This window comes from Corapipo altera, unplaced genomic scaffold (genome assembly GCF_003945725.1).
Source record: "Corapipo altera isolate COAL_440 unplaced genomic scaffold, ASM394572v1 48b, whole genome shotgun sequence".
Lineage (NCBI taxonomy): Eukaryota > Metazoa > Chordata > Aves > Passeriformes > Pipridae > Corapipo > Corapipo altera.
This window is the reverse complement of record NW_020884884.1, coordinates 4,105,052-4,127,895: the sequence shown is the minus strand read 5'-3', so window position 1 is coordinate 4,127,895 and position 22,844 is coordinate 4,105,052. Positions and strand designations below refer to the sequence as shown.

The following is a 22,844-nucleotide window of genomic DNA, read 5'->3' as shown; positions in this document are numbered from 1 at the left end:
TTCTAGACATGTTCATATTTCTTCTTAAGTGTCTACTACCAGCCCCTGTCTAAGTCAGGGTGTGCCCTCGAACCTGACATGGATATAGTTTGTGGAAAGCTTTCCTCTTTTATGCTGCCTGCATAATCAGGGAACACTACCCCTGAAATGCCTGGAGTTGAGTGTCCAACCACTGAGTCCTTACTCAGGTGATTTGGAAGAGTAAAACTCTTAAGCACTCTACGCATTTCAGGGATCAGTTGCAGTCCTTCCCCCGCTGTTAAATAGTTCTGGGATTCTCCAGTGGAAGCTACTATTTATCATGATTTCCAATTCACTCTCCAAAGGCAAAGTCCTGGTGTACATGTGGGAAACTCTCAGTGAGGGTGCACATAAAGCAGAGGCAACAAAACTTCAAAGAAATGCCAACCAAAAAATAGCTCAGAGGAATCAATGGAACTGTAAGATACTCTAAAAACACTGACAAAAATCTATTTACTTTAAATATTTATATAAACACTGCTATTTTTGACCTATGCAATGTTTTGTTTCACAATCTAACAATAGTTTATTTATGTTTAATACCTCCATCTTCTCTTATTTGCCTCACAGCCCAAGCAGCCAGTTGTTTCCTTTCTCAAATCACAATCCCTGCAAACAGCTGCATGTATAGTGTCCTCCTCTCTAAAGACTCATATGGCATCTGTAGTTCCCATAGCACCAGATTCTACAAGCAAACCTCTCTAGAAGGCTAAGAGCAAGCTGGGGACAATTGCCTTTGGGGTTCTGGACTTGCAGCCTCTCTCTTACTGGCATAAAAACCCATCCCCAAACTCCTTATGACTTTAAGTATGCATCAGCAGATTTATATTCATTTTTATAGAAGAGCGGTCAAATGCTGTTTTCATGCAGTCCCTCCTTTCACAGTCAGTTGAGGTATTTGCTCCTGCAATATGATGCAGCCTTTATTTCCTGCAGTAGGTGCTCCCCTAGTGGTTTTTTTCCCACAAAGACAAACAGCAAGATTTGACTCAGACCTCCCTCAGTGATGCATGAGAGCTGCAGATAAACTGCTAGCAAGGCTGACAACAGCTAATTCAGTCATCATCTCCTCCCAGGAGACTGGTGGGAAGTCAGCTGTTGAGAATGCAGCATCATCAGAGGCTGCTGAATTTTTCCTATAGATTTTTACTATATCCAAGTACAAGATTTCCATCAGCATTTATTTCAGAGTTGCTTGTGGACTACACAGACAAAGCAGGTGTTGGATCAAAAAAATAATGTTGTGGCTTACAATGAGCATAACTATTGAAGCACTTAAGTTGGAAGAGAATGAGTGTCTGTGTTTTGCCATTTGCATTTCTGTTTGTTTACGTGGAAGTAATTTAAAAAGAAAACAACTTTTGAAATCATGCAAATATTTAATAATATTTGTAGCTGAGGCAGCTGATTTACATAAGTGGAACAGAAATGTCCTTCAGTATATTTCAAGGACTGTTAGCAACAGGTTGAATTAAGTTCTCACAGATGTGTCTCCTGCCAGATGGAATTCATTTGGGGAAAAGGTATTTCTGATGAGGCTGAGCATTTAGGGTTTCTGTATAACTATAAAGGAAAATTTTTGTGGGAACAAGCTTCATCTTTTCTCAGGTAGTCAAGGACAAGAGGTGCCAAAACAGGCCTTTGTAGGATCTAGAACAAGTAGGACCTCAGCAGTTAACGTCCACCATCCACAAGCGTGTCCAATGGAGGACAGAAACAGGATACTCACAGCACTGAGCAGTGTCCAAACTCAGCTGTCATCTCTCCCATCCCTGACTGAACAATGGTAGGCATGAAATGTTGGACCTTAACCAAAAAATTGATGCCAGCACCTCAATACTATCTTTGGTAACAATTTAAAGAAAAAAAGCAAAGCGTGTTAAATACACATGAAGAGTACATAAAAAAGGAAAAGAGACACAATGGATTCCCAAGCCAGACTTACTCATCCACTGCAAGTTCTGTCTCAGAAAGCATGAGGGAACATAGGCTAAACATGCCATACTGCAATGTGGGTGCCCTGGGAGAAGACAGCTTATGTTAAACTTGTTAGGTGCAGTTCCATTCATTGAAGCATCTTTGTGAGATTTTCAGTCCAGACTTTACTCCATGGATGAAACTGGTTTCAAACAGTGTCATGCTCTGATGTTAAAAAAAACAAGCAACACAACATACAGCAACTCCAAACTGTCCTTTTCTCCTTAAGGACTGTGCTGTTAAAAGTCTGTGGGACAGAAACAAAACAGCACTGTTGCTTTAAGTCTCATGCGTTCATTCCTGCTGTGACTAACAAAATTGGATGCAAAATGCATTTTCCTGTCACTCCCTAAAGGTTAGGAAATACTGCCCAAGCAATTTCGGCCTGATAAAACTTCAGCAGGTTCAAAGTCAGAAGGTTCAGTTCTTCCCTTACGGAACTGTGTCACATTTGAACCATAAAACATCAGCATGCTCAGGGTCAGTTGCAAGCTGGGGTGGAAAGGAACCTCTGAAGACATGCACCAGCCCAATTCACTTATGATATTAGCAGATCTAGTCAAGATAAAAATCTAGCAGGGAAAAATACACTGAAGTCAGATGAAAGGAAAAGTTTAAAATTACCATTCTTTGACAATGAAAGGGAAAAAGTGAGTCACATTGACTTCTATCTACCGTACCAGCCACATTACGAATTAATTAGAAATGACTGTTTACTACATGGCCATTTATTTGGCTCATTAATAGGCACTGAATTAATTTGGAAAGGATTTTTGGTGCCTTTTTCTAATTAATATTTTTCTAAGACAACTATGATGCATCTTTGCATTAAAAACATTTACTTAATTTTCTTCCCTTCAAACACAGCTCTTCATACTCTCTTATGCAGTAACTTTCCTGTGCTCACTGTAGAAGCAGAAGTACACATTTCAGCCAAGAGCAGCTGAATAATAAGACAGAGGAACAGATTCTTTTCCCTCCTGATTTTCTGCTTCTCATATCCAAGTGGAGCAATGGGACTTGACAGCTCTGAGTTCAAACTTAATTCATCATTAGGAAATTATTCAAAAAGTTATAACGAGATAACTAATTTAATACACTTTGCTTCAAGGTTTATTCCTTGGCTTTTTTCCCAGATATAAAGCATCTCTGTGCAATTATCATGCAGATGCTGCTGAAAAGACTTTAAATGGTTGCTGCTAATTTAACGAGATACGTTGGCAGTGGCAGAAGAAATTAAGAGGAAAACTGAAGCTAACTAAAACCTCAACTGATCCCTAAAAAGAACATGGTCAAGGTATTACAGAAAAATAACTCATTTCCATTTATTGGTAGCTAGAAATCTTCACTGGAATCCTCGTCACCTTGTTAGGCTTGTATTGCAGAGATCCAAACCAACACAGTGCAGTTTTAAGCAATTTAAGAAACATTCTAGTACAGAACCTGAGCTTAAGCTCCCACTGATTTTAGTCCCTTTAGTGCTGAAATTCAGAGTGCTTGTAGGCTTAGATCTTGTACACTGACCAGGGTTTGGAGCTGGGGGTGTAACAGAAAAGCAACAAGAGGACTAAAACATTTAAAAGTATCTGGGAAAGGGATACCAAGAAAGGTAATTTCACCATGACAGAGTAACTGCATTGCATCACATGCCCTGAGAGGCTATGAAATCTTCACCCTTGAAAATTCTGAAACTGGATGTGACCCTGGGCAAGCCTATCCAAGTTTAAAGTTAGCAGTAAGGTGAACAGGGCTGGGACCAGAGACATCCCAGGCTCCTCTCCAGCCTGATCCCTTCTCTAGCCATCAGATGATAGTTCACACATGAAAACTAAGGCAACCAGAGATGCCTAATTTAAATGAGATTCCTTTTCTACAGGAGGTGAGCCTCAAGGCAATAATAATTTCAGTGTAATCCATGAGAAGGTGCTTGATTTAATTTTTTTCAGATTCATTTGGTTGAAAATCCTATGCTGTTCAACTCTCAGTCCACCACAATTACTGAAAAAACTCACTCACTGACTTCAGCCTGTTGTGGGTCACTGCACTTCACCCTACACTGCTTCTTATGAATCCCTTCAAGGGCTGCACATAGCAGCAAAGGCCTTGTTTAAAAGATCCAATATTGATTTTTTCAAAGTGTAATTCTTGTGGGATTTGAACAGTTTAGCACCTAAAATTCTCTGTCCTCACAATGTCCTGTGTTTGAGCCCTCTGTAATGTGCCCGCCTGCATGTGCAGAAGTTCAGGTCTCAGTGCTGTGTACCCTCAGCTTCCACTCACACAGAGCTGTAGCTGACATCCAGCAGGTCTTGTTTTTACCATGGAAGCCACGTACCTCTGTCCAGAACGTCCTCACGTGAGAAAAAGCCCAGTGCCAAATAACTGTTCATTTCAGAAGCTGTGTAGCAAAATAAAAGCTAGTAAACTACCTTTACAAAGGATTGCTCTCCTTTATGGGCATGTTACAATGCAGACCAGTCATGTCAAATGTGGTTCACTTTGAAGGTCACTATAAGATTTACGAGTAATTCAAAACTTATTCCAAGAAAAATAAATTATATCTTGTATAAAATAATCCACGGGAGACTAGTAAAGAACAATAATTCCTTACTTTCAAGACAACTTTAAAAAGTGCAATATATGCACACAGTGTTGTCAAGGCAGTTCTCCTTGCACATCAGTAAGGTTCAGTCAGATCCACAAAGCTGGGTCTGGGATGTTTGAAAAGATTAAATAAGTCTAGAGTTTTGCAGGAATTGTATGAGCACTTGATAAACAAATTTGTATTGGGCTATGGTCTGGATCATAAACACTCTCTGCTCCCGCAGGTGCCTCAGCATCACAGGAACATCCATTTTCTGTAAGCAAATGGGAAAAAAAAGAATAAGGATGTAAGTTCATTAAATCAAACAATTACTGAGATTTTTCAAATGGCAAAGAGGCATCAGGGTCATAAGAACAAAGGTTCCTTGGACAAAAGTGCAGGCAAATATACTGATCCTTTCACTAAGAGAGAAGGGAACTCATTGTCACCAAAAGATCCAAAAACTCCAACATCTGACCTTCCACAGCCCAGTCTACGTTAGCAAATAATACTCCAGGAGAAATAACTCTGTAAAGTGAAACAAGGACCCAGTATCCACAATACATGTTCTGCAGACTTTAGGCCAGCAGCAGTTTGTTGCCATCTACTGAACATCCACTAGCAGCTGGGACGTTAGGTGTTCTCCAAGAAGGCTTCTTCTTCCCGTTTGGTTTCATCCAAACAAAATTCACTAGTCTGCCCTGAAAAATGCTCTGCAGCAGGAACTAAAGTACAGTAATTAGGCACGGATAAGGAGATTCACTATGAAAGTACATCCCTAACCCCATTGAGCACACAGGGGCACAGGCACCCTATAATGGTCTGAACTCAAAACCAAATGAGTTGTGTGAAACAGAGGCCCATGAGGTAAAGCATTAAAAATCACTGCAAATTTCATTAGGTGCTATCATTGGATCTCTGGCATTTAAGGAACAAAAAACCTGTGATGCTATTGTGTTTTATCTGTTACAACAGGTACACGAGCAGCTATTCAGAATTCATTGAGCCATGAAGCTCAGCCTGCCAGACTCAAATTCAAACAGCGTGTAATATGACCCAAGATGAGGGATACAAATTTTCTATGGCAGCAGTAAATGTAAGCACTAAAATTCATGCTGTTTTTGAGGAAGCTCTTAAGCAGTTCAAGATACAAAACTGAAGAACAGCTACTGTATCAGACAACATAAGCTGCACTTTGTAATGCCCGTTTGCCATTACAGAAACACAAAAAGGAACTTAGAAAGTTTGAGTAAGATTGCTGCTAACCCTTGGAGGCCCAACTGAGCATGGAATCTGCTTCCAGACACATGGGAAGTTTCCTGGAAAGTTTAAAATAAAAGTCACGCTGCATATCCATTTCTGTCCATATATATAAGACCCAGAAGGTAAGTCCATTCCATGTAAACAAGTCTTAACTCATAGGCTATCAGTTTCTGAAAACAAGGCCAAATATTCTGCCACATCTCTAGAAAGGACATAAAAGGACATCTCTAGAGAGTCAACAAGTATAAAAATTTGTGATGAGTAATGCCATATTATTATCAAACGGGTCCAAAGAAAAATGTAAGCTCTTTCCAGTTAACTTGGCTAACTTGGAGAAAGCCTCCCTGTGGACTCAGATGCTTGCAAAAGCCACACGGTCCTTGCTAAGCAGAGTCATGTGGAACTTGATCTCACCTGAAAAACTGCAACAAAAATGCAGGCCAGTTTTGACCTGCACACCATGTTTCTCTCTTGGCAGTCTGGTGCATGACAGCTCATTGATTTTTAGTGGACACACAGTGATCTGTGCACCTCCTCAAAATGGAGATGACTTCACCTTCTCAGAAATGAAAGAAAACCCCATCCTGTCTATTAAACCTCACTATTTATAGCCAACTTAGCATTTGACTCCAGGTAAGGAGTCCCTTAAACTCACCTTCATTACGAGGCACATGTCAAAAAAAAAAAAAAGGGCACATAATGCTTTGCTAAGCTGGCACTTGTAAACAGAACGAAAATGCCACTCATTTCTAAAACTCCCAAACTAAAAGACCTCCTCTTTGAAAACATGCTGGAGTTGCAATCATGAGTTAATGTCCCAGTGCCAAGTCTGAACTAAAAGTTGATAGAGCACGATCTCAATTACTTTCCTCTACTACATGTCTACAGCAGCAAGGATGTAATGATGTGACATTTACTTGCTATGCAGCAGTGACCGAAATGCTATCCCTGCAATGAGATACACAGCTTTAGACTCAACCAGCCATTGCCCAGAATCCACAGTGACTGAAGTTGTATAGATTTTGATTAGACACGGCTTTTTGCCCAAACCTGAAACCTCAGACTCAAGGGTTCTGGTTTTTGTTCCAGCACTACTGCAGACTTTCCAAGATGGTCTGTGTGAAGATTGCCAGATTCCTTCCTCATTTTCCTTCATTGCAAAAATGTTGATACTTCTACTTACTAGGACACTTCTAAGGAAATCAACCAATTCCTAAGACTAAAACATTTTAAGTGATAAGTAATTTTATTTCAGGAGAAACCCCCCAATTAATACTATTACAAAATAAACAAGTGAAAAGGAACCATCTCTGTGCAGAATGGAGTATCTGTGACAAACCAAAAGCATACTGTTATGATTTTTAATCTTTTTTTTTCAATTAGGTTTTAACAAACCAAAAAGATTAACTTAGTACAATCTAGAGCAACGAAGCCCTTAAGGAAAATTTTATTTCATATTAATGATGATTTTCATTATTAATCAAGACAAAAGAATCCTTTAATTAAGGGACATCAGAGAAATCCTTATTGAGCACTACCATCAGGTCCTAGAGAAGTCAATGAAAATTCTTATGAATGATGTCAAGGCTCATCCCCATGCTTAGATGTTGAGGTACTGCCTTTATCTTCATTTGCTACTCAGCTACTCTTTTCCAAATGGGTGACTTCTGTAAACCACAGACAAACCGACGTGGCAGACAGTGTTACGCAACCCTTAATGTTTGTTTCCATGCACATACAGAGGTTGATACAAAGTAGACACAGCTACACTGATGGTCACAAGCAATTCAGGGACAGCTCTTCAAACTCTCCAGCTTTCCTCTGGCATGCAGAAATTTCATGGCTACTGTGTGCACAACAGAAGCAGTCACTTCCAGGTGCCAGTGCATAAGGAAGGTCAAGCAGGCTCAAGAGTCGGAGCCATCGCCCCGCACAGGAGCAGCTTCTGAGCAGCAGTCAAGCACAGGAAGGCTGCTGGGTTCTCAAAACGCATACCTGTGGACCCTTTCTTGTCCAGGCCACCTCCTTCTTTTCTTTCCTCACCCTCCTACCTCCCCCGCAAATAAAAAGCAAAGGAAAAAAAGTGTCAGTTGTGACATCGGTCTACAGGACAGCGTCACCTCTAGTGACGCCCAAGCAGAGTTGGAGGAGGCTTGTCTGTCAGCTGACCTGAGCCCAAGATCTCTAGCCATCTTGTAACTACAGAGTGATGAGCTGCTGGAGCCTTCAGTCTTCCCTGAACTCATCCAGTGGCTGATTACTGGGAGAGGTAGATGACATATGTCTATTTGTTACTCTTGCTGCATTCCTATCTCTACAAATGCCCTCGCATAGAGCATTTTCTTTGGCAAGAGAAATCCCTGGTTTCCATAGCTGTCATGAAAACTGAGAGTCACGTTGTTAGTTGTGATGTTCTTCCTGTCACAGTTTCTCAGTGACACAAATGAAAAGCAAGTTGCCACACACGGTTACTCTACTGGTGATCTTATTCTTAACTCCAGACTCTATTACTCATCATATTGTCTGCAAATCATAAAGCCCTATTCCTCACTGGAATACATACACACCTTATTCTTAAAACACAGTTAAGTTTCATTCCAGGTGAGATTAAGGTCCATATGAGAAAGAGGAAGAAGTCTAAGGAGCAAATTTAGAGAGCAGAAAACTTTAGTTAAAAGAGCAAGGACATTATTCTCTAGCCTCTTTCAGGTACTCCTTGTAAACATGCTGTCTCTAGACTTTTAATTAAATAGAGGTATAAATTAGACTAAATTCTTAAAAGAGAGAAGAAAACCCTAATTTTGAATGCATTAAAATAATCCTAATAAAAAAATGCATAATATCAACTAAACAGAAAACTACAACAAGTAACCTTCTGTGGGAAATTTAAGGCTCTCACATTGCTCACAAAGGTAGCAGAAAAAGAAAGCACTTCAATGCCTTTTAATTTTAACCTCAGAAATGTAGCTAGTTAGTCAAGGAACGAGTTCAGGTCAGGGGTTTGTCCTGCAAAAGAAGCTGACTTACTTCATTATGCTCCAAGCACCCAATCATCAGTTCTGTTAGGATAACTACTCCAGTCCTTCCTACCCCTGCGCTGCAGTGAACCACAATGGGAGGGTTGCAGGTGTTGCTGCTGTCCAGCACGCTGTTGGTGTGGCGACGCACCGACTGTATCTCCTCCAAGTAAGCTGCAAGGTAAAATGCAGGCCAGGTTGCAACATCTATATGTCTAAACGTAAAATTCGACAGGGGGAAAGGGTGAAAGAATGTGGAAAAGTCATTCTTTAGCTAAGTGGCAATAATTTACATTTTTTACAACATACTAATTATTTTGGCCAGCACTGCATCCAGCAAGTACCAGCTGGGTGTCAATTATTACTTGGGAGTCTGCTCCTTTAAATTAAATAGTTCTTTTAAAAAATTAAATTCCGTTTTCCCCCTTGCAAATCTCCAGGTCCCCTAAGCAGATGATTCTAAACATTACTTACAGCAATTCCTGCTATTAACAGGCTGGGATCAAAACAACAGCTAAGTCCTATCGAAACTGCTGCCTGTCAAAGCCAGCATCAGATGGGAAACAAGCATCCATCTGCCCTGTTTTCTCCCTTCCTTCTCCTTTCTAGACTGAGATGGAATCTCACCCACCTGCTCAGGGTTTGTTACTCAGTAGTTATGAGCTTTTCTGGGAGATCACTGCCTTAGTTTTCCCTGAAGCCATTTCTAGAACAGTTACACTGTGTGGCTGTCCTAGCCTTGTTCAACACAACACATTCTACTGTCAAACTGCACCGAGAACCTTAAGTACTGGAAGCTTACTTAGCTTCTCAGCAGTCAGAGTGGGAAGTGAGACCTGAGGTGAACTCTCCTGCACTGACTCTTGATGTCATGGCACTACAGCCTTAGCTGTCCTTTCACCACTGGCAGGATGCAGCTAGAGGCCTACCAACATCAGAAAAGCTGAATTTTAATGCACAGTGAAAACGGACTGTAAGTGGTGGCAAGTAATGGGAGAGAGGAAATGAGGACAATCAGGTTCCAATTACTGACTGCCATGCTCAACCACAGCTACAAGAGTTGGTAAGAGAAACAAAGTACAGAACAAACTAGGAATTGGGCAATAGCTTTTCCTTAAAGATAGACCCCTTGGCACTCCTCTGCTGAAGCTGAAATGTCATTTTTTATTTTTTTTGCCCTGGTGACAGAACTGGGAAAAGGACACACTATTTACATCAAGCTTGTACCATGCAAAGGAGAATGGACCACTAAAGGAATGTAGCTGTGTCAAGACTGAAGTAGAACTAAAGGACCTTCCTGAGAGGGGACTTAGCTGCCACAGAGCTACACTGCAGCTGCAAAACTTTCAGGAACTAAGAGGGCAGGCATCATCAACATGTCAGTACACCACGTACAGGCTCCTTCAATGTTAATTTAAAGAAATATGTATTAATTTAATTTAATGATTCTCTGCCATAGTGCCAGATATGTCACTTTAGTTAAATAATGGTTGAATTCCTATTACTTAATATGGAAATATGCATTACTTATTAAGAAGTGGGGAGTGTTATTCACACATTACAGATGAATATAATGGCTGTATTTTCAGAAATGCATGAACTAGAACCATAAGTTATTGGGAAGGCCCTTGAGCATCACATGTGGTTAGAAAAGTGGTATCAAGTTCAAACCTAATGCATGTGTGTCAGAGGCCTCTGCTATTTTGCAGCAAGAAAAACTGGAGGAACTGCACCATATTTCACTAAAATCTGATCCTCTCTCACCTAGACCTCTCTAATCACATTTGTGTGCAGCCTATACCTCCTACACTCATTAAGTGTCTGGGAAGTGGTGATAACTTACACTGACAGATCAGCCAGCAGAGGTATCCTATTATTTAAAATTTCCTGAGTCTTTGGCATTGCCGCTGCCTTGAATTATTCCTCCTGTTAATCACCTTAGCTGCTACCTCTTGAATCCCACTTTTTTTTTCTCCAAATTTCAGCAAAGTACAATCTAGTTGAGGCCTTTATATGCCACAGCAATAACCATTTAATATCAATCCCAGGTGTAAATGGGTTCAGCGGATTGAATTCAGTGTGAGAAACCTTCTCCTTGATGTATTTTATCATGCAAGACAAAGAAATCTTACATAAAAAGCCTTGGACTTCTTCTGGACACCCATGATCTGGCCAGTCAGTATACTGCAAATGCCACACTGTCCTCTCTTGTCCAGAGAGAAGATGCTTGACCTTCAGACCAGTAGTTGCAAAGCAGCCAGAGTCTGTGCGGAACTTTGTTGTCACCTTGAACTTCCCATAAGTGGCTGAGCTGTGCTTAGAGCCCAGTTTAGGCCAATAACGATGGCTCTTACTTCTTCCTCCCTCCTTAAAAACAAAACAAAACAAAAAAGCCATTAGTTCCTGCAATTATAATTCTTTGTAAACAGAGGACATAAAACTGAAGATAAGCCAAATATTCTTATTTCAAATTACTGGAAGAGCAAGGAGCATCCCACAAAGTAAAGAAAAATATCCATTAACACTTAAACCTCTCAGCCATGTAATATTTGAAAGTATAAAACTGCTTTGAAGAACAACCTCTTGTCTTGTGGCAAAAGACAGCTACTGCCTGCAAAACCTTGGTAAATATTTCCCCCCTGGGGAAGCCTCTCCTTTAAATGAAGGGAGATTCTCTCCAGCAGCTTCTAGGTATCTGCTCTTGATCAGCCTTGGGAACTGGACAGTGACTTGATGTGCTCTGCTACTCCCTGTGTTTGCTGAAAACAACCAGGCATAAAGCTGAAAGCTGTGTTAGTTAACAACGTGTGTCAGTTTTTATAACATATCACATAGTTCTTGGATTACAGTAGAAATAACTGTTTTGTTTGGCATTAGAATAAAAAAGTTGTGGGGGGTTTTTTTTGTTTGTTTTTGTTGTGTGGTTTTGGGGTTTTTTTACATGGACACTTCTATGGAAACAACAGCTTTTGGTCTCTTTTCAGCTGATAAGAGTGACAGTATGCAGAACTGGCCTTGGACGGTGTGGAACTGTGTCATTTTAACCAAGAGCAGTTCAGTGCTCTCACATTCCAGTGGAAACATCTTTGTTTGGCTTGGCCAAAGCAGGGGCAAGGGGGGTTTCTGCTTGTTTGCTTTAGTACTTGCCAAACTGAGTATCAGAATGCTACAAAGTATAGTATGAGAGAAGTACAGGCATATGTTCAAACAGAGTTATAGGAAAAAAGGATGTTGAGAGAAAAAACAGGTTACTGGAGTGGGAAGCAATGATAACAGGAGATTTGCTCACATCAGGAAGAACTGTATGCTGTGATTTCACGTACCTCTTCAGCTGTGACCATGGCTATAACATTCACTCCCTGTTCCCACACCATCTGCCAGAAGTCATGGCATGTGTGTGGCAGAGGTCCTTGGGTAGCAATGTAGTGCCATTCCTCTCCACCTACAGTAACCTGGGAGAAAGGAAAAAAGCCGAACCAGTCAGTGCCCAAATTCTCAGCAGCACCTGTGCCAGAACCACCTTTTAAACAAAAGAGACTATAATGAAATCTTTACTTCTTTGTTCTGCTTTTGTTCAAAATTTTCAACAAAAATCATACTTTTGATTAAATCAAATCTGACAAAACATAATCTTCGGTGCTTCCACATCCTGCCTTGATGCCCATAAACATAAAGTTTTGACCTAAATGCCATCTATCTTTCCTGCCATTCTATCTGGATCATACACACAAAAAAACCCAACCAACCAACCAACCAAACCAGTAAAAAAAATTTTTTTTTGAGATCCTGTTTCTGATATGTCTTAAGTACAAACAAGCAACTGACTCACATCCCTGGCCTTGGTGACAGACCCAAGATGAAAGAAAAGCTGAGGACCAGAGGAAGTGCATATGTGCATTAAAAAGGCATTGCACTGCTTGCAAATTAACACATGGTAGCGCAGAATGCAAATGACATTGTGCATGATGAGCTAAAGGCCTGTTGTTTAGGACCTCCCTCGATTATTTTCCACTCAGACCAAAAGTAATTTATTAAACAGACTCTTACTACACTGATCACTGTTGAAGATGCAGCCAAGCTGTTCCTAGAGTATGCAGCTATGCCCACACTTTGTACATAACAGAGCTCAACAGGCCTGTTGCCAGCCATAGATGAGATCAAGACAGGCTCCATTTCAAGTTACTCTTCCTCATTTACCTTGGGTTTTTCTGTTCAGAAGCTGCAAATGACCATACGGTAAATCCAGTGCATTAAATGGCTTTCAAATACCATGAGAAATTTAAAATTATCTAAAGCTGTAGTCATGCAAATCTATTTCCCAATACATAACTGGTTTACCAATCACATCTTACAGAAATATTTGTGTATTGCAAGAGGTGAGTAATGAAATTCTTTTTAAAGCACTAACACACAGATTTACACACTATAAATCATATAGTGCCCTACACAGACACCTTGGAGTTAGCCAGTGTAAAACACTACTTCATTTAATTGACGGAGGCAGAAAGTTATACTTGTGCAGTTAAAAAAAAAAATCATTTGTGTATAAAAAATTATAATTTTATGACATAGTTTACTATACACCAGGAAAGGTTTATAAAAATTTTTTTAATATTTTAGGTAAAAAGCCAAAGTGCTTTCAGAGCTACTACATATCATTTAAAAAATATGCTTAGCAGCAAAACCAGATGGACTAATTGTTTTGGAAAGTTGAAATATTTTTCCTTCTGTGTATTAGCCCAGAGCCACTTCTTGTAAAGTTATAAATCCCAGAGAAGATTTACAACTGAAATGCTGACATGTCCATAAATATCAAGGTACTGGTGGACAGTGCTACAAGGAAAAATCAATAACTCTGACAGGTTGAACCATATAATGTGTTTGAGGTACAAGTCTTTGAATACATTTTCAGAAATAGAATCAGTTTATTTGTTAGTGAAACAACTGTTCATTAAGTTGAGATGCTTGGGGTTTTACACCGGTAACTAACAGTTTCTGTATGATAAGTTTTTCACTTCATTGAAAACTGTTTGACTCTGTACATCAGCTCCTTTTCTTATTTCATACTGTGCAGGTTTGTGGGGTTTTTTTTGAATGATGGTTAAAAGCTGCAAGACCAACGCAGGTAGACTCCTCAAGTTCTTGTACTAGATGGGAGTGAATATAAACTGCCCAGCACTAAGCAGCATCTTGCACTTGGACTCATGGCCTTGTGCTTGCTCATCTGCAGTCATGAGTGCTGGCATAGCATTACTGAGCTTTTTAAGTTAATACTGGCACGACCAAACAGTCAGATGAAGTGCTCTTAAGAATTTTTTTGCTTAATCCACAAATTTAATTGCATTTTTTCTCTTTAGTATAGACGATGATCTTCATATTTTAACAGCAATGATCAATGGTAAATAAGCACAGAATTATTGTAAAACTGTGGGGCTCACAGACTGAGGTAGTGGGAGCATGGATCTTATCAGGATGATAGAGGAATTTGCTTTGTCTACTGACTTTTGGTCCAAATATCCAGCCTCCTGGCACATGGTATGAAAGGACCATAAATAGTCTGAAGGGAATGGGATGCCTGGAATGCTTACTGCATTCTAATGCCCTAACTGCAGGAAATTAAAAATTAAATATTGGGCTGAAAACACAGACACACACTGTGCTACTGAGGTAAATTTCACAGATGTGATTTCACCTTCTAAGCAAAAGCACATCTGCTTGGCTTCTGCTTGCGCCGCTACGAGTGCAAGAGGGAAATACTGCCAGGGCCCTCTATCAGGCATCAGAACATCACTGCCTGTTTCTGGGTGCTCTATGGATGTGAGATATGTGTGTGTCCAACACATCAAGTAAAATGTGGACTCAAAACTAGCCAGGGAAAACTCTTTTCTGGCTAGTACTGCTTTGTGGGCATAATTAACGAATCCTTTTTTTTTTGGCCTCTTATAAAGTAGGTGAAAAATTCTGGCCTCAGAAATCCACCATCATAGCAACATCTGATTATGCAAAAACTCGGTATCTGCTACCTACCAGGCTATGCAGAAAAGTGATAAACTGCTAGGATCCTGGTTCAGAAATTGTTTTGTATCACCAGGATTTAATACTGTAAATCACAACCAAGGCCAGCAAGTCTCTTGGAACTTTTAAAAGGCTTTTACTCAAGGAAAATATTAATTTAACAGGATGTTTTATTCATTATTTTTGAATTATTTCTTTTTAATTTGAATTTTGACAATGAGAAAAAGCAGACAACCCTCTTTAACAACATGAGAATCTTTCATGTGAGGCAGAGGACTGCTGTTACTTCTCTCATGGTACAGTAAAAACCAGCAGAGGACTTTGCAAATAGTGCTGGAAGCTTAAGAGAAAACAAGCATCTGCAGTCACTGCAGCATAGCTCACTGTTAAAACTGGCCATGTTTGCAAGTAACAGTCAGATCATACCTTAACGTATTTCTACATTGAATTAACATGAAATCTGAAATTTCTGGTTAAAAACATAATTTGAAACATGGAAGTTCAATGCAGTTTCCAGTCAGAGATACAGGGAACTTATTAGTAAGGTCAATGCATACTTGAAAAGATTTCTTTTAAAATTAGTCAACTCTCAGCATAAAAGGAATGAATAAGTTTTTTGTATACATAATTTCAGTATCTATATGAATATGCATTACTCATAATGATATGCCTTTCCTTTGAGCATGGAACTGCATACATGGAGCTACATTTCTGATTTTTAAAAATCACATCCTGTATGCTAGTAAATTTAAAAAGATTCAATGAAAGTTTGTGCAGTATTCTTTCCAGGGTGCACCAGTCAGCTGTAGGGACTCCTTCTGCATGGGTTGTTGTAACCCCCCAGTGGCCTGCAAGACTTTTGGGACTGATAATTCAGAACACATACTGACTTCTCATTTTTTCTGGTGCAGGGCCATGACAATCATATTACACTGCAGGTATTGGGGCTGATCTAATGCATTTTCACGAGGCTTAAGCAACATGGCATCTCTTTCTACATTAACCAAGAAATATTCCCCAACCAGCTGGCAGAGGTGGGCATAAAAAAATCAAGAATGGCTCTCTAAAATGACACCCGAGTCTTCAGCAGTTAAACCAACTTATGCATGATGTTAGTTGAGAGGGGACCTTAGAGACGTCCATGCTGACACACAGGTACAATGACACATTCTGACCAGGTTACCTTTTCAGAAGCTCCAGAGTTACAGAAAATGCTGCTGTGCATCCAGAAATTCAAACAAAGCTTTAGCATACCTCCATTTGCAAAGCAAAATTCGAGAAAGTTTTTACCTTTATGTGTGAAGCATTGATGTAGCCTGTATTATTTTCTTTGGTCGGCACCAGCTCTACTCGGTTCTCCTCGTAAGGAACGACCTCCCTGATGCGATTGCGCTCAGTGTTTTCAGGCAAGGTAGCAGTGGTGAAGATCCCATCTGCCTTTTTCTTTGGAATCTGCTCGTATTCTGTAAACACCATGCCCTCTTCCAACTTCCTTCTCAAGATTTTGCACTAAGATTTAACAGAAAGGAACATCAATACATTCATTCTTCTGGGAAGCAGATTAACCACTAGACCCATCCATCCATTCTTTGAATTCCAATATACAGCCATAGCATTCTCTCACTCACTTCTTTTTGCAGTTATCTGAGGAAATATGACAAACTTATTTCTACTGAATGAAACCACAAGCCAATTTTACAGTTTTACATTCCACCTCCACAATTTTGAACATGGATAGCATAAAACGCAAGCCTGCGCCAAATACAGTCTTGATTCAGTAAGAATTTCAGTATGAATATGTGATTTCAACATAATAGATACTTGTAAAAATATTTTAAAAATATTTTTTCAGAAAGAAGATCATACTGTGAGAAGTGTGATGTGGCTCACATTTTCAATATACTCCCTAACTTGCAAAGCATGCAATGTCTCTGGTTGAACACAACCTCAAATATGTACACACAGAGGTTAAGTGCTGCTGTCTGCGTACCAGACAACTCAAGGCTGCAAATTTCTATGCAGAAACCCAGGAAGATTCTTTGCAAATACGTTTCTCAAATCTTAACGGCAGCAACTGTTTTTAATTTCCAAAATTCCATACTCATGGAACATCTGTGTGTGCAAACATCAGGAGGCAAACAACCTTTTTTTTTTCCCCTTGAAATTTAATCCCATTAGAGAAATTAATTGAACTCCTTAGTTATATCAGAAAATGGAAGACAGTATCTAGAGGACTGTAGAACTTCACCTGATCATGTGAAAAATGTGCAAAGTGTTAGATTTACAGTTTGATCATGTACACATTGTACAGTCAGGTGAAACAGATATTCTCTGTTTCTCACTGCCTTCAGTAAGTGTTCAAGACATTGAATGCTTTGCCTGCATCCAAAGACACGCCAGTTTTAACCACAGACTCTTTGCATTAGTGGCTCTGAAAACTTTTAGAGAAACTTCTTTTCAAATTTTAGATCAAATTTTTGTATTTTAGAAACTTCATGCTCTTGGGAACAAAAAGAATGAGCAACATTTCATGAGCCTCCATCTTACCCTCTCATCCATTGGCACCTTGGCGACTTCATCCTGGCTGTCCTCCGGCACTGGAACCCTAGCAACTGAGAGTCCGTTCAGTGCTGCCAACATCAAGGGCCTCTTCTGGGCCTCCAGGCCTGCCATCTTCTGCTTTTCTAGATTCTTTTGGCAAGAAAAGGCACGTTTTCATCTCTGTGTGATTATTTATAATGCCAGTAAAATGCTGGAATGTTTTTTTAATCTCCAAAATCTGCAACTCTCTGGCCAAGGAATGCAGATGATCACCATTAGCATCGTAAATTCAAATACAACCTCTATTCTTCCTCTTATTCCTCAAAGGCCTGCTCCTACATGAGCACAGAATTTTAATTTCAAAGAAGCAATCCCAGCATGTAATGCAGTTTACATGCCATCAAAAGACATACAAATACAATCTCAAGCATTTTCCTGCAGACATTATTCTGAATGCAGGACACACAAAGCATCACTCTGTTATGTTAAAGTAGCGCTACCAAAGCCAAGATGCTTGGAGCATCTCTTAAAAGCAATAATTTCAATCTATCATATCAAACAGTAAAACACAGACCATTGTTTCTCTTCTGTGATGGTAATACTTAAAATGAGAAGTCTTCTGATGCAGTCAGCTGTTATGGTGATTCACACAGCACCCATGATATATTTTGCACTAAAAACTGAGCTCACATGTCCCAGAAACTGAATATAACAGCAGCCAGGGAGGGATATTGTTTATCATATTCATGCATCATATTATGCTATGACATAGAGAACCAGAGCATGAATTTTAAATTCATCCTGTTGCCCCCTCCTAATGCCACTGGGAGCTGAAGCATCAAAAGAGACAGAGCATCTGCAGAAGTACCCAAATCAGGAACATTTTATTCTATTTCCTTAACAGTTCTTTCTGCTGGATTTGGAAGGAGAGATAAGTACAAGAGATGCCTGGTTTGGGGCACACATATGGAAGCTGTGGTCACCAGACAAGCCAAGCTCAGCTCCTAGAAACATACTATTGGACCTGAATGCCCTCAGACATATGTAAATAGCTTGATTTTTCAAAAGTTTGTGAGCTTTTTCCTCACCACTGGGTTCCTCCAGAGCACTAAGCAAAATACAAACAAATAAGCAGAACAAAAATCCAAACCCACTCTGCTTTCATTTCATACTTTCAGAAAGCAGGAAAATGCACGAATTTTTTCTTTGTTTGGGGATATTATTATTTTTACTACTTCAAAGGTAAAACAGAAAAAAAAGTCTGCCTTTAACAGATCAAGGTCATCAAATTTCCATTAATATAACACTTGATTCCCATGACAAAAGGAAGGTCTGCACATGTTAAGATTCCTCATCTAGGCTGAAACCACCTTAAAAGCCTAATGCTAAGAGTACCCCTTTACTTTCAAAACAAAAACAGCACTTTTTGACCAAAGCATCTGAATGGTTATTGCAGAAGAATATTCAAACAACATCCAAGATCTCTTCTCACCTTCATTTCCATCCTAAAATCCTGTAGGTTCCTGCATTTCAATATTTTTTCTTTCTTCAGAAGATCAAAAAAGCGCATATATATATATATTCATTGTTATACAAATGTCTATTAATTCACAAAAAGTCATGTTTTATAGTCAAGTATCTATTTCAGATTTAGAATTTAGGAGGTGGCAAGGAGTAAATTCAGTCTCCACGTTGCAACTTAGTAGCTCAGGTTTGATTCCTAACAATTACATCAGCGTAAGGATCCCCAACAAACAAGAACAACAATTAATATGTTTAGAAAACTTCTTTGAATATACAGCAGTATTTTAAATCTAACTAGTTATTGATCTAGTACATTACAACCTCTTTTCTGCTCTAGACCAGACTTCATTAATTTGTTTCAGACATCAATTCTGAAATTCAGAACTACAGCATACACTTTTCTTTCTGTGACTGCAGTTGTACTCCTCCACAGCACTGCGTCAAGTACATGTGTAAGTCATTAAGTGGTAAGCACCCCTCATATTTCTGTCATTGCTCACAGGGGCACTGAAAACTTTAAATACTTTTTATTTTAAATTCATTGCAGTTTTAACAGAATCTTATTTCTCATACTTGAATGCATTTTTTAAAAAATAAACAGTCCAGATGCTTAACTACACAGCCTCTACATCTGCTGCTTCTGTATTTAGATATCTGGTTCCTCAGTTACTGGCAAAACCAACAATCCATATCCTACAGCTACCAGGGTTTCATTTAGATAACTATGTTACATAAAGTGGCAGGAAAGGAATTAAAGATCATTCGAAGAAAATCAAGAGTTCCCACTATGTTATGTGATACTTAACTCAACATCCTTGCAAAGAAGGAATAAAATGCTAGCGCTGTAACCAAACCTCCCACCCATCTCAGCAAACACATTTCAGACTCTCCCTGCCCTCAAATCCATGGGGGCTGGAGAGGCGTGCAGGCAGAGGGGCAGCAGGCATCAAGGGGGGCTTTGCTGTCAGCCCCCTCACCACTGGCTCCATGCCCTGCCACCCACCTCAAGCTGGCACAGCTGCCAGGGTGGTGGCATCCTCGGCTGGGTCAGACACAGACCTGGCCAGCAGCCAAAGAGCCACAGCTGAAGAAACAGACAAGCCCAACAGCAGTGCATGGGATCAGCCCCTTTGGTGGCCATACAGACCCACAAAAACAAATTGTACCTTGTGCTTAATATCACATTTCCCAACTATAAGCAAATCCACAACTTTCCACCCACACGTTCCCCACAGTTTACCTACCCAACAGTTTTCTGGTATGGAAATTGACCTGTGTGATTACTAACTTCCAAGAAGCCACCGCAACAGAGGAAGGTACTTACCCTCATCATGATTTCTCTTTCTATAATGCTGTCCTCAATAGAAAACATTTCAGACACAGGCCTTTCCTTGACTGGTTCTTTCTTGACCCGCTCCTTCACACTGGTGAGGTCCGGCTCTGAGATAGAGGGCCCAAGCGACGACCCATTTATTGCCACTTGATCAGTTCGAGACACACTGATGGCTTTGGAAGGCCCCGGTCTCATGGCCTTGGCCCTGGCTACAGCCACAGAAATGCTAACGTGGTCCTGCCTCAGGGCTCCATTGCTGACACTTTTACGAGGCCCAGGATACTCCGGAGGAGGTTTATTTGGTATTCTAGCCAAGGCAGCTTGCAGCTGAGCACTGTACTCCATGTTCTCATGAAGGGCTGTTATCTGTGACACAGATTCTTGGGTTTCTTCTTCGTCTTCACTTTCACTGCTGTGTATCAGCATCGTGGCATCAGAAAATGTCTTTTTGTGATGATAATGAGGAACTTGCTGAACTTCGTGCCCCATCTGAACTGATTCTTCCGGCTGCACCTGCTCCCGCAAAGTGTTCCTGCGTGGCAGAGGGGCGTTTAAAGTTTTTAGTGCCATGGCTTCTATACCACGCACCATGTTGCTGATGACCTCCAAACTGTGGCGCTTGTTCACCGCTGCATGGTGCTTCACCGCCATGAGGGGCTCGCTGACCTCCTGCAGCGACTGGCGGACAACTGGCGAGCTGTCCTCTTGGAAGGTTTTTACTGAGAGTTGGACTTTACGAGTGACCAGGTCAGGGCTGCTCCCGCTGACATACTTGTGCCGGTGGCTTGCCAGGTCCGGTGTGCTCGTGGCAGGACGTGGGCGCGGGTACGGAGGTGGGGGTCTGAAGAGATAGTTCTTTAACATGTGAGCGGTGTTGTAACTCTGGCTGCTCTGAAGCTGCATGTTGGCCAGTTCTGGGGTGCTGACAGTGTGGGAGATGGCACTGGCTGCTGCTTTATTTTGAGCAGCATTATTAGGGTTCATTTGTTCAGAGGGGGCAACAGGCTTGTTATAGCCACCACCCTGGGGCCCGTATGTAATTGTGTAAGGATGTCTCTCTCGAATCTCAGGTTGACTGTAAACTAGGTCTTCTGGCTGGTTATAAGCATGTGTGTTTCCAATATTGAGATTCCGCAAAGACTGACTTTGGCTATCCATCTGGATCACCCCCCTCTTCATTTGCCTCATGACGGTTTCATAGTCTGGAGTTGGTCGGTAAGATGGTACTATGATTGCACTGTGTCTGTGGCTGGGGATATAGTCTGCTCTCATGATGTCACTTCCAGGGATGCTCAGATTTGAGGACATTGGAGATGCCTGGATGAAGTTCTGTGAGCGATTGAGGGAGTTCATGCTGTGGGCACTGCATACGCTCCCATTGGGTCCATTACCATTCAAGTAGCTGAAGTCCATTGGACACCTATCCAAACTGGTCTGAGACCTACAGTAGAAGGTTTCTTCATTTCCATGAAAAATGCTATCTGTGTAGAGCAGAGATATAAATGTTGACAATTTTAACATACAAGGACTCATTCAATCTTAACAAAACCTCAAATGCAGTCTGCACTAGTGAATACAGAGACAGCTTAGTGTACCAGTGCACATGCAGGAAGCATGTGGTCTTGAGTCATTGAAATATAACTAAAACAAAGCTACTAAGGTAAACCTCACAACAGCAAAATATGGTAGTTCAGATCCCTGTGGGAGACATGAAAGGGGAAAGAGAGGAAGCGTTTTTGCCTGAGGTGGCAAGGAATAATAAAGGGGCATCTCCTCCCTCAGCATCCTGGAAGGGTTCACTGCTGCTGACACCTTAAAAATCCAGTGCTGTTAGCATATGGTTAACCTAAAAAGTTCTCTTTATCTTTTCTGTTGATACGCTGCTGTCTGTGATTCAAATTAGCAGAGGACTGCGGAATTGGAAATCCTACTTCTGACCAATCAACAGTTTTGAGGATCTGAAGTATGATATCAGTTGGGTAATCAAAGCTCAGGGGAAAAAAACAAAAAAAAAAACCCAAAAAAACCCAAACCCCCAAACCCAAACCAAACAGCAAACCACCCTACAGAGGTGCTATAGAATATTAATAACTCAGAAAAGTATATTTGTGAGGAAATCTAATAGTAAAGACCATATCCTGGATCACAACTTTACTTCAAGACTATCCATGTTGAAAATCTTGTAACAGTTCCCTAGACTCTGAAATCGGATAGTTCTCTGACAATATAGCAAAGTCTGTGGTAAAACTAAGGGAACTTGACAGTTCTTCTAAAATTGAGAATATCCTTCAGAGCCTCACCTTCAAAGTAAACAGTAGTAGCTGCTAAATCAAGCCTACTGTATGCAAGGAACTATAGTGAATGTCTCCCCTTAAAACTTATCAAATTCTACCTTAAAATTAGTCAGACCACCACAACTCCAAAACACTATCAGGTATGACAGAGACTTTCTCTCCTGGCGAGAGTACTTCAACTGTACCTCTCATGAACTGCAAAGAACATTAACCTAAAAGACCTGGCTACGTATATTCCAGAAGCTGGGGTAGTTAAGGGTGTGAGACTGAAGTTG

At 40.5% G+C, this 22,844-nt stretch overlaps 1 protein-coding gene across 1 annotated transcript in view; it reads right to left on the bottom strand.

The window, feature by feature from the left end:
• Positions 1-1,744: 1,744 nt before the first annotated feature.
• PTPN14 (protein tyrosine phosphatase, non-receptor type 14) overlaps positions 1,745-22,844 on the bottom strand; it is a 110,938-nt gene continuing 89,838 nt past the window's right edge. The window contains exons 13-19 of the mRNA XM_027641365.1: positions 20,267-21,756; positions 17,425-17,568; positions 16,168-16,386; positions 12,186-12,314; positions 10,995-11,229; positions 8,873-9,036; positions 1,745-4,856 (exon numbers count right to left, since the gene is read on the bottom strand). Of these exons, the coding sequence (XP_027497166.1) occupies positions 4,728-4,856; positions 8,873-9,036; positions 10,995-11,229; positions 12,186-12,314; positions 16,168-16,386; positions 17,425-17,568; positions 20,267-21,756 (2,510 nt within the window). The 3' untranslated portion in view covers positions 1,745-4,727. The remainder of the gene's footprint in view (positions 4,857-8,872; positions 9,037-10,994; positions 11,230-12,185; positions 12,315-16,167; positions 16,387-17,424; positions 17,569-20,266; positions 21,757-22,844) is intronic.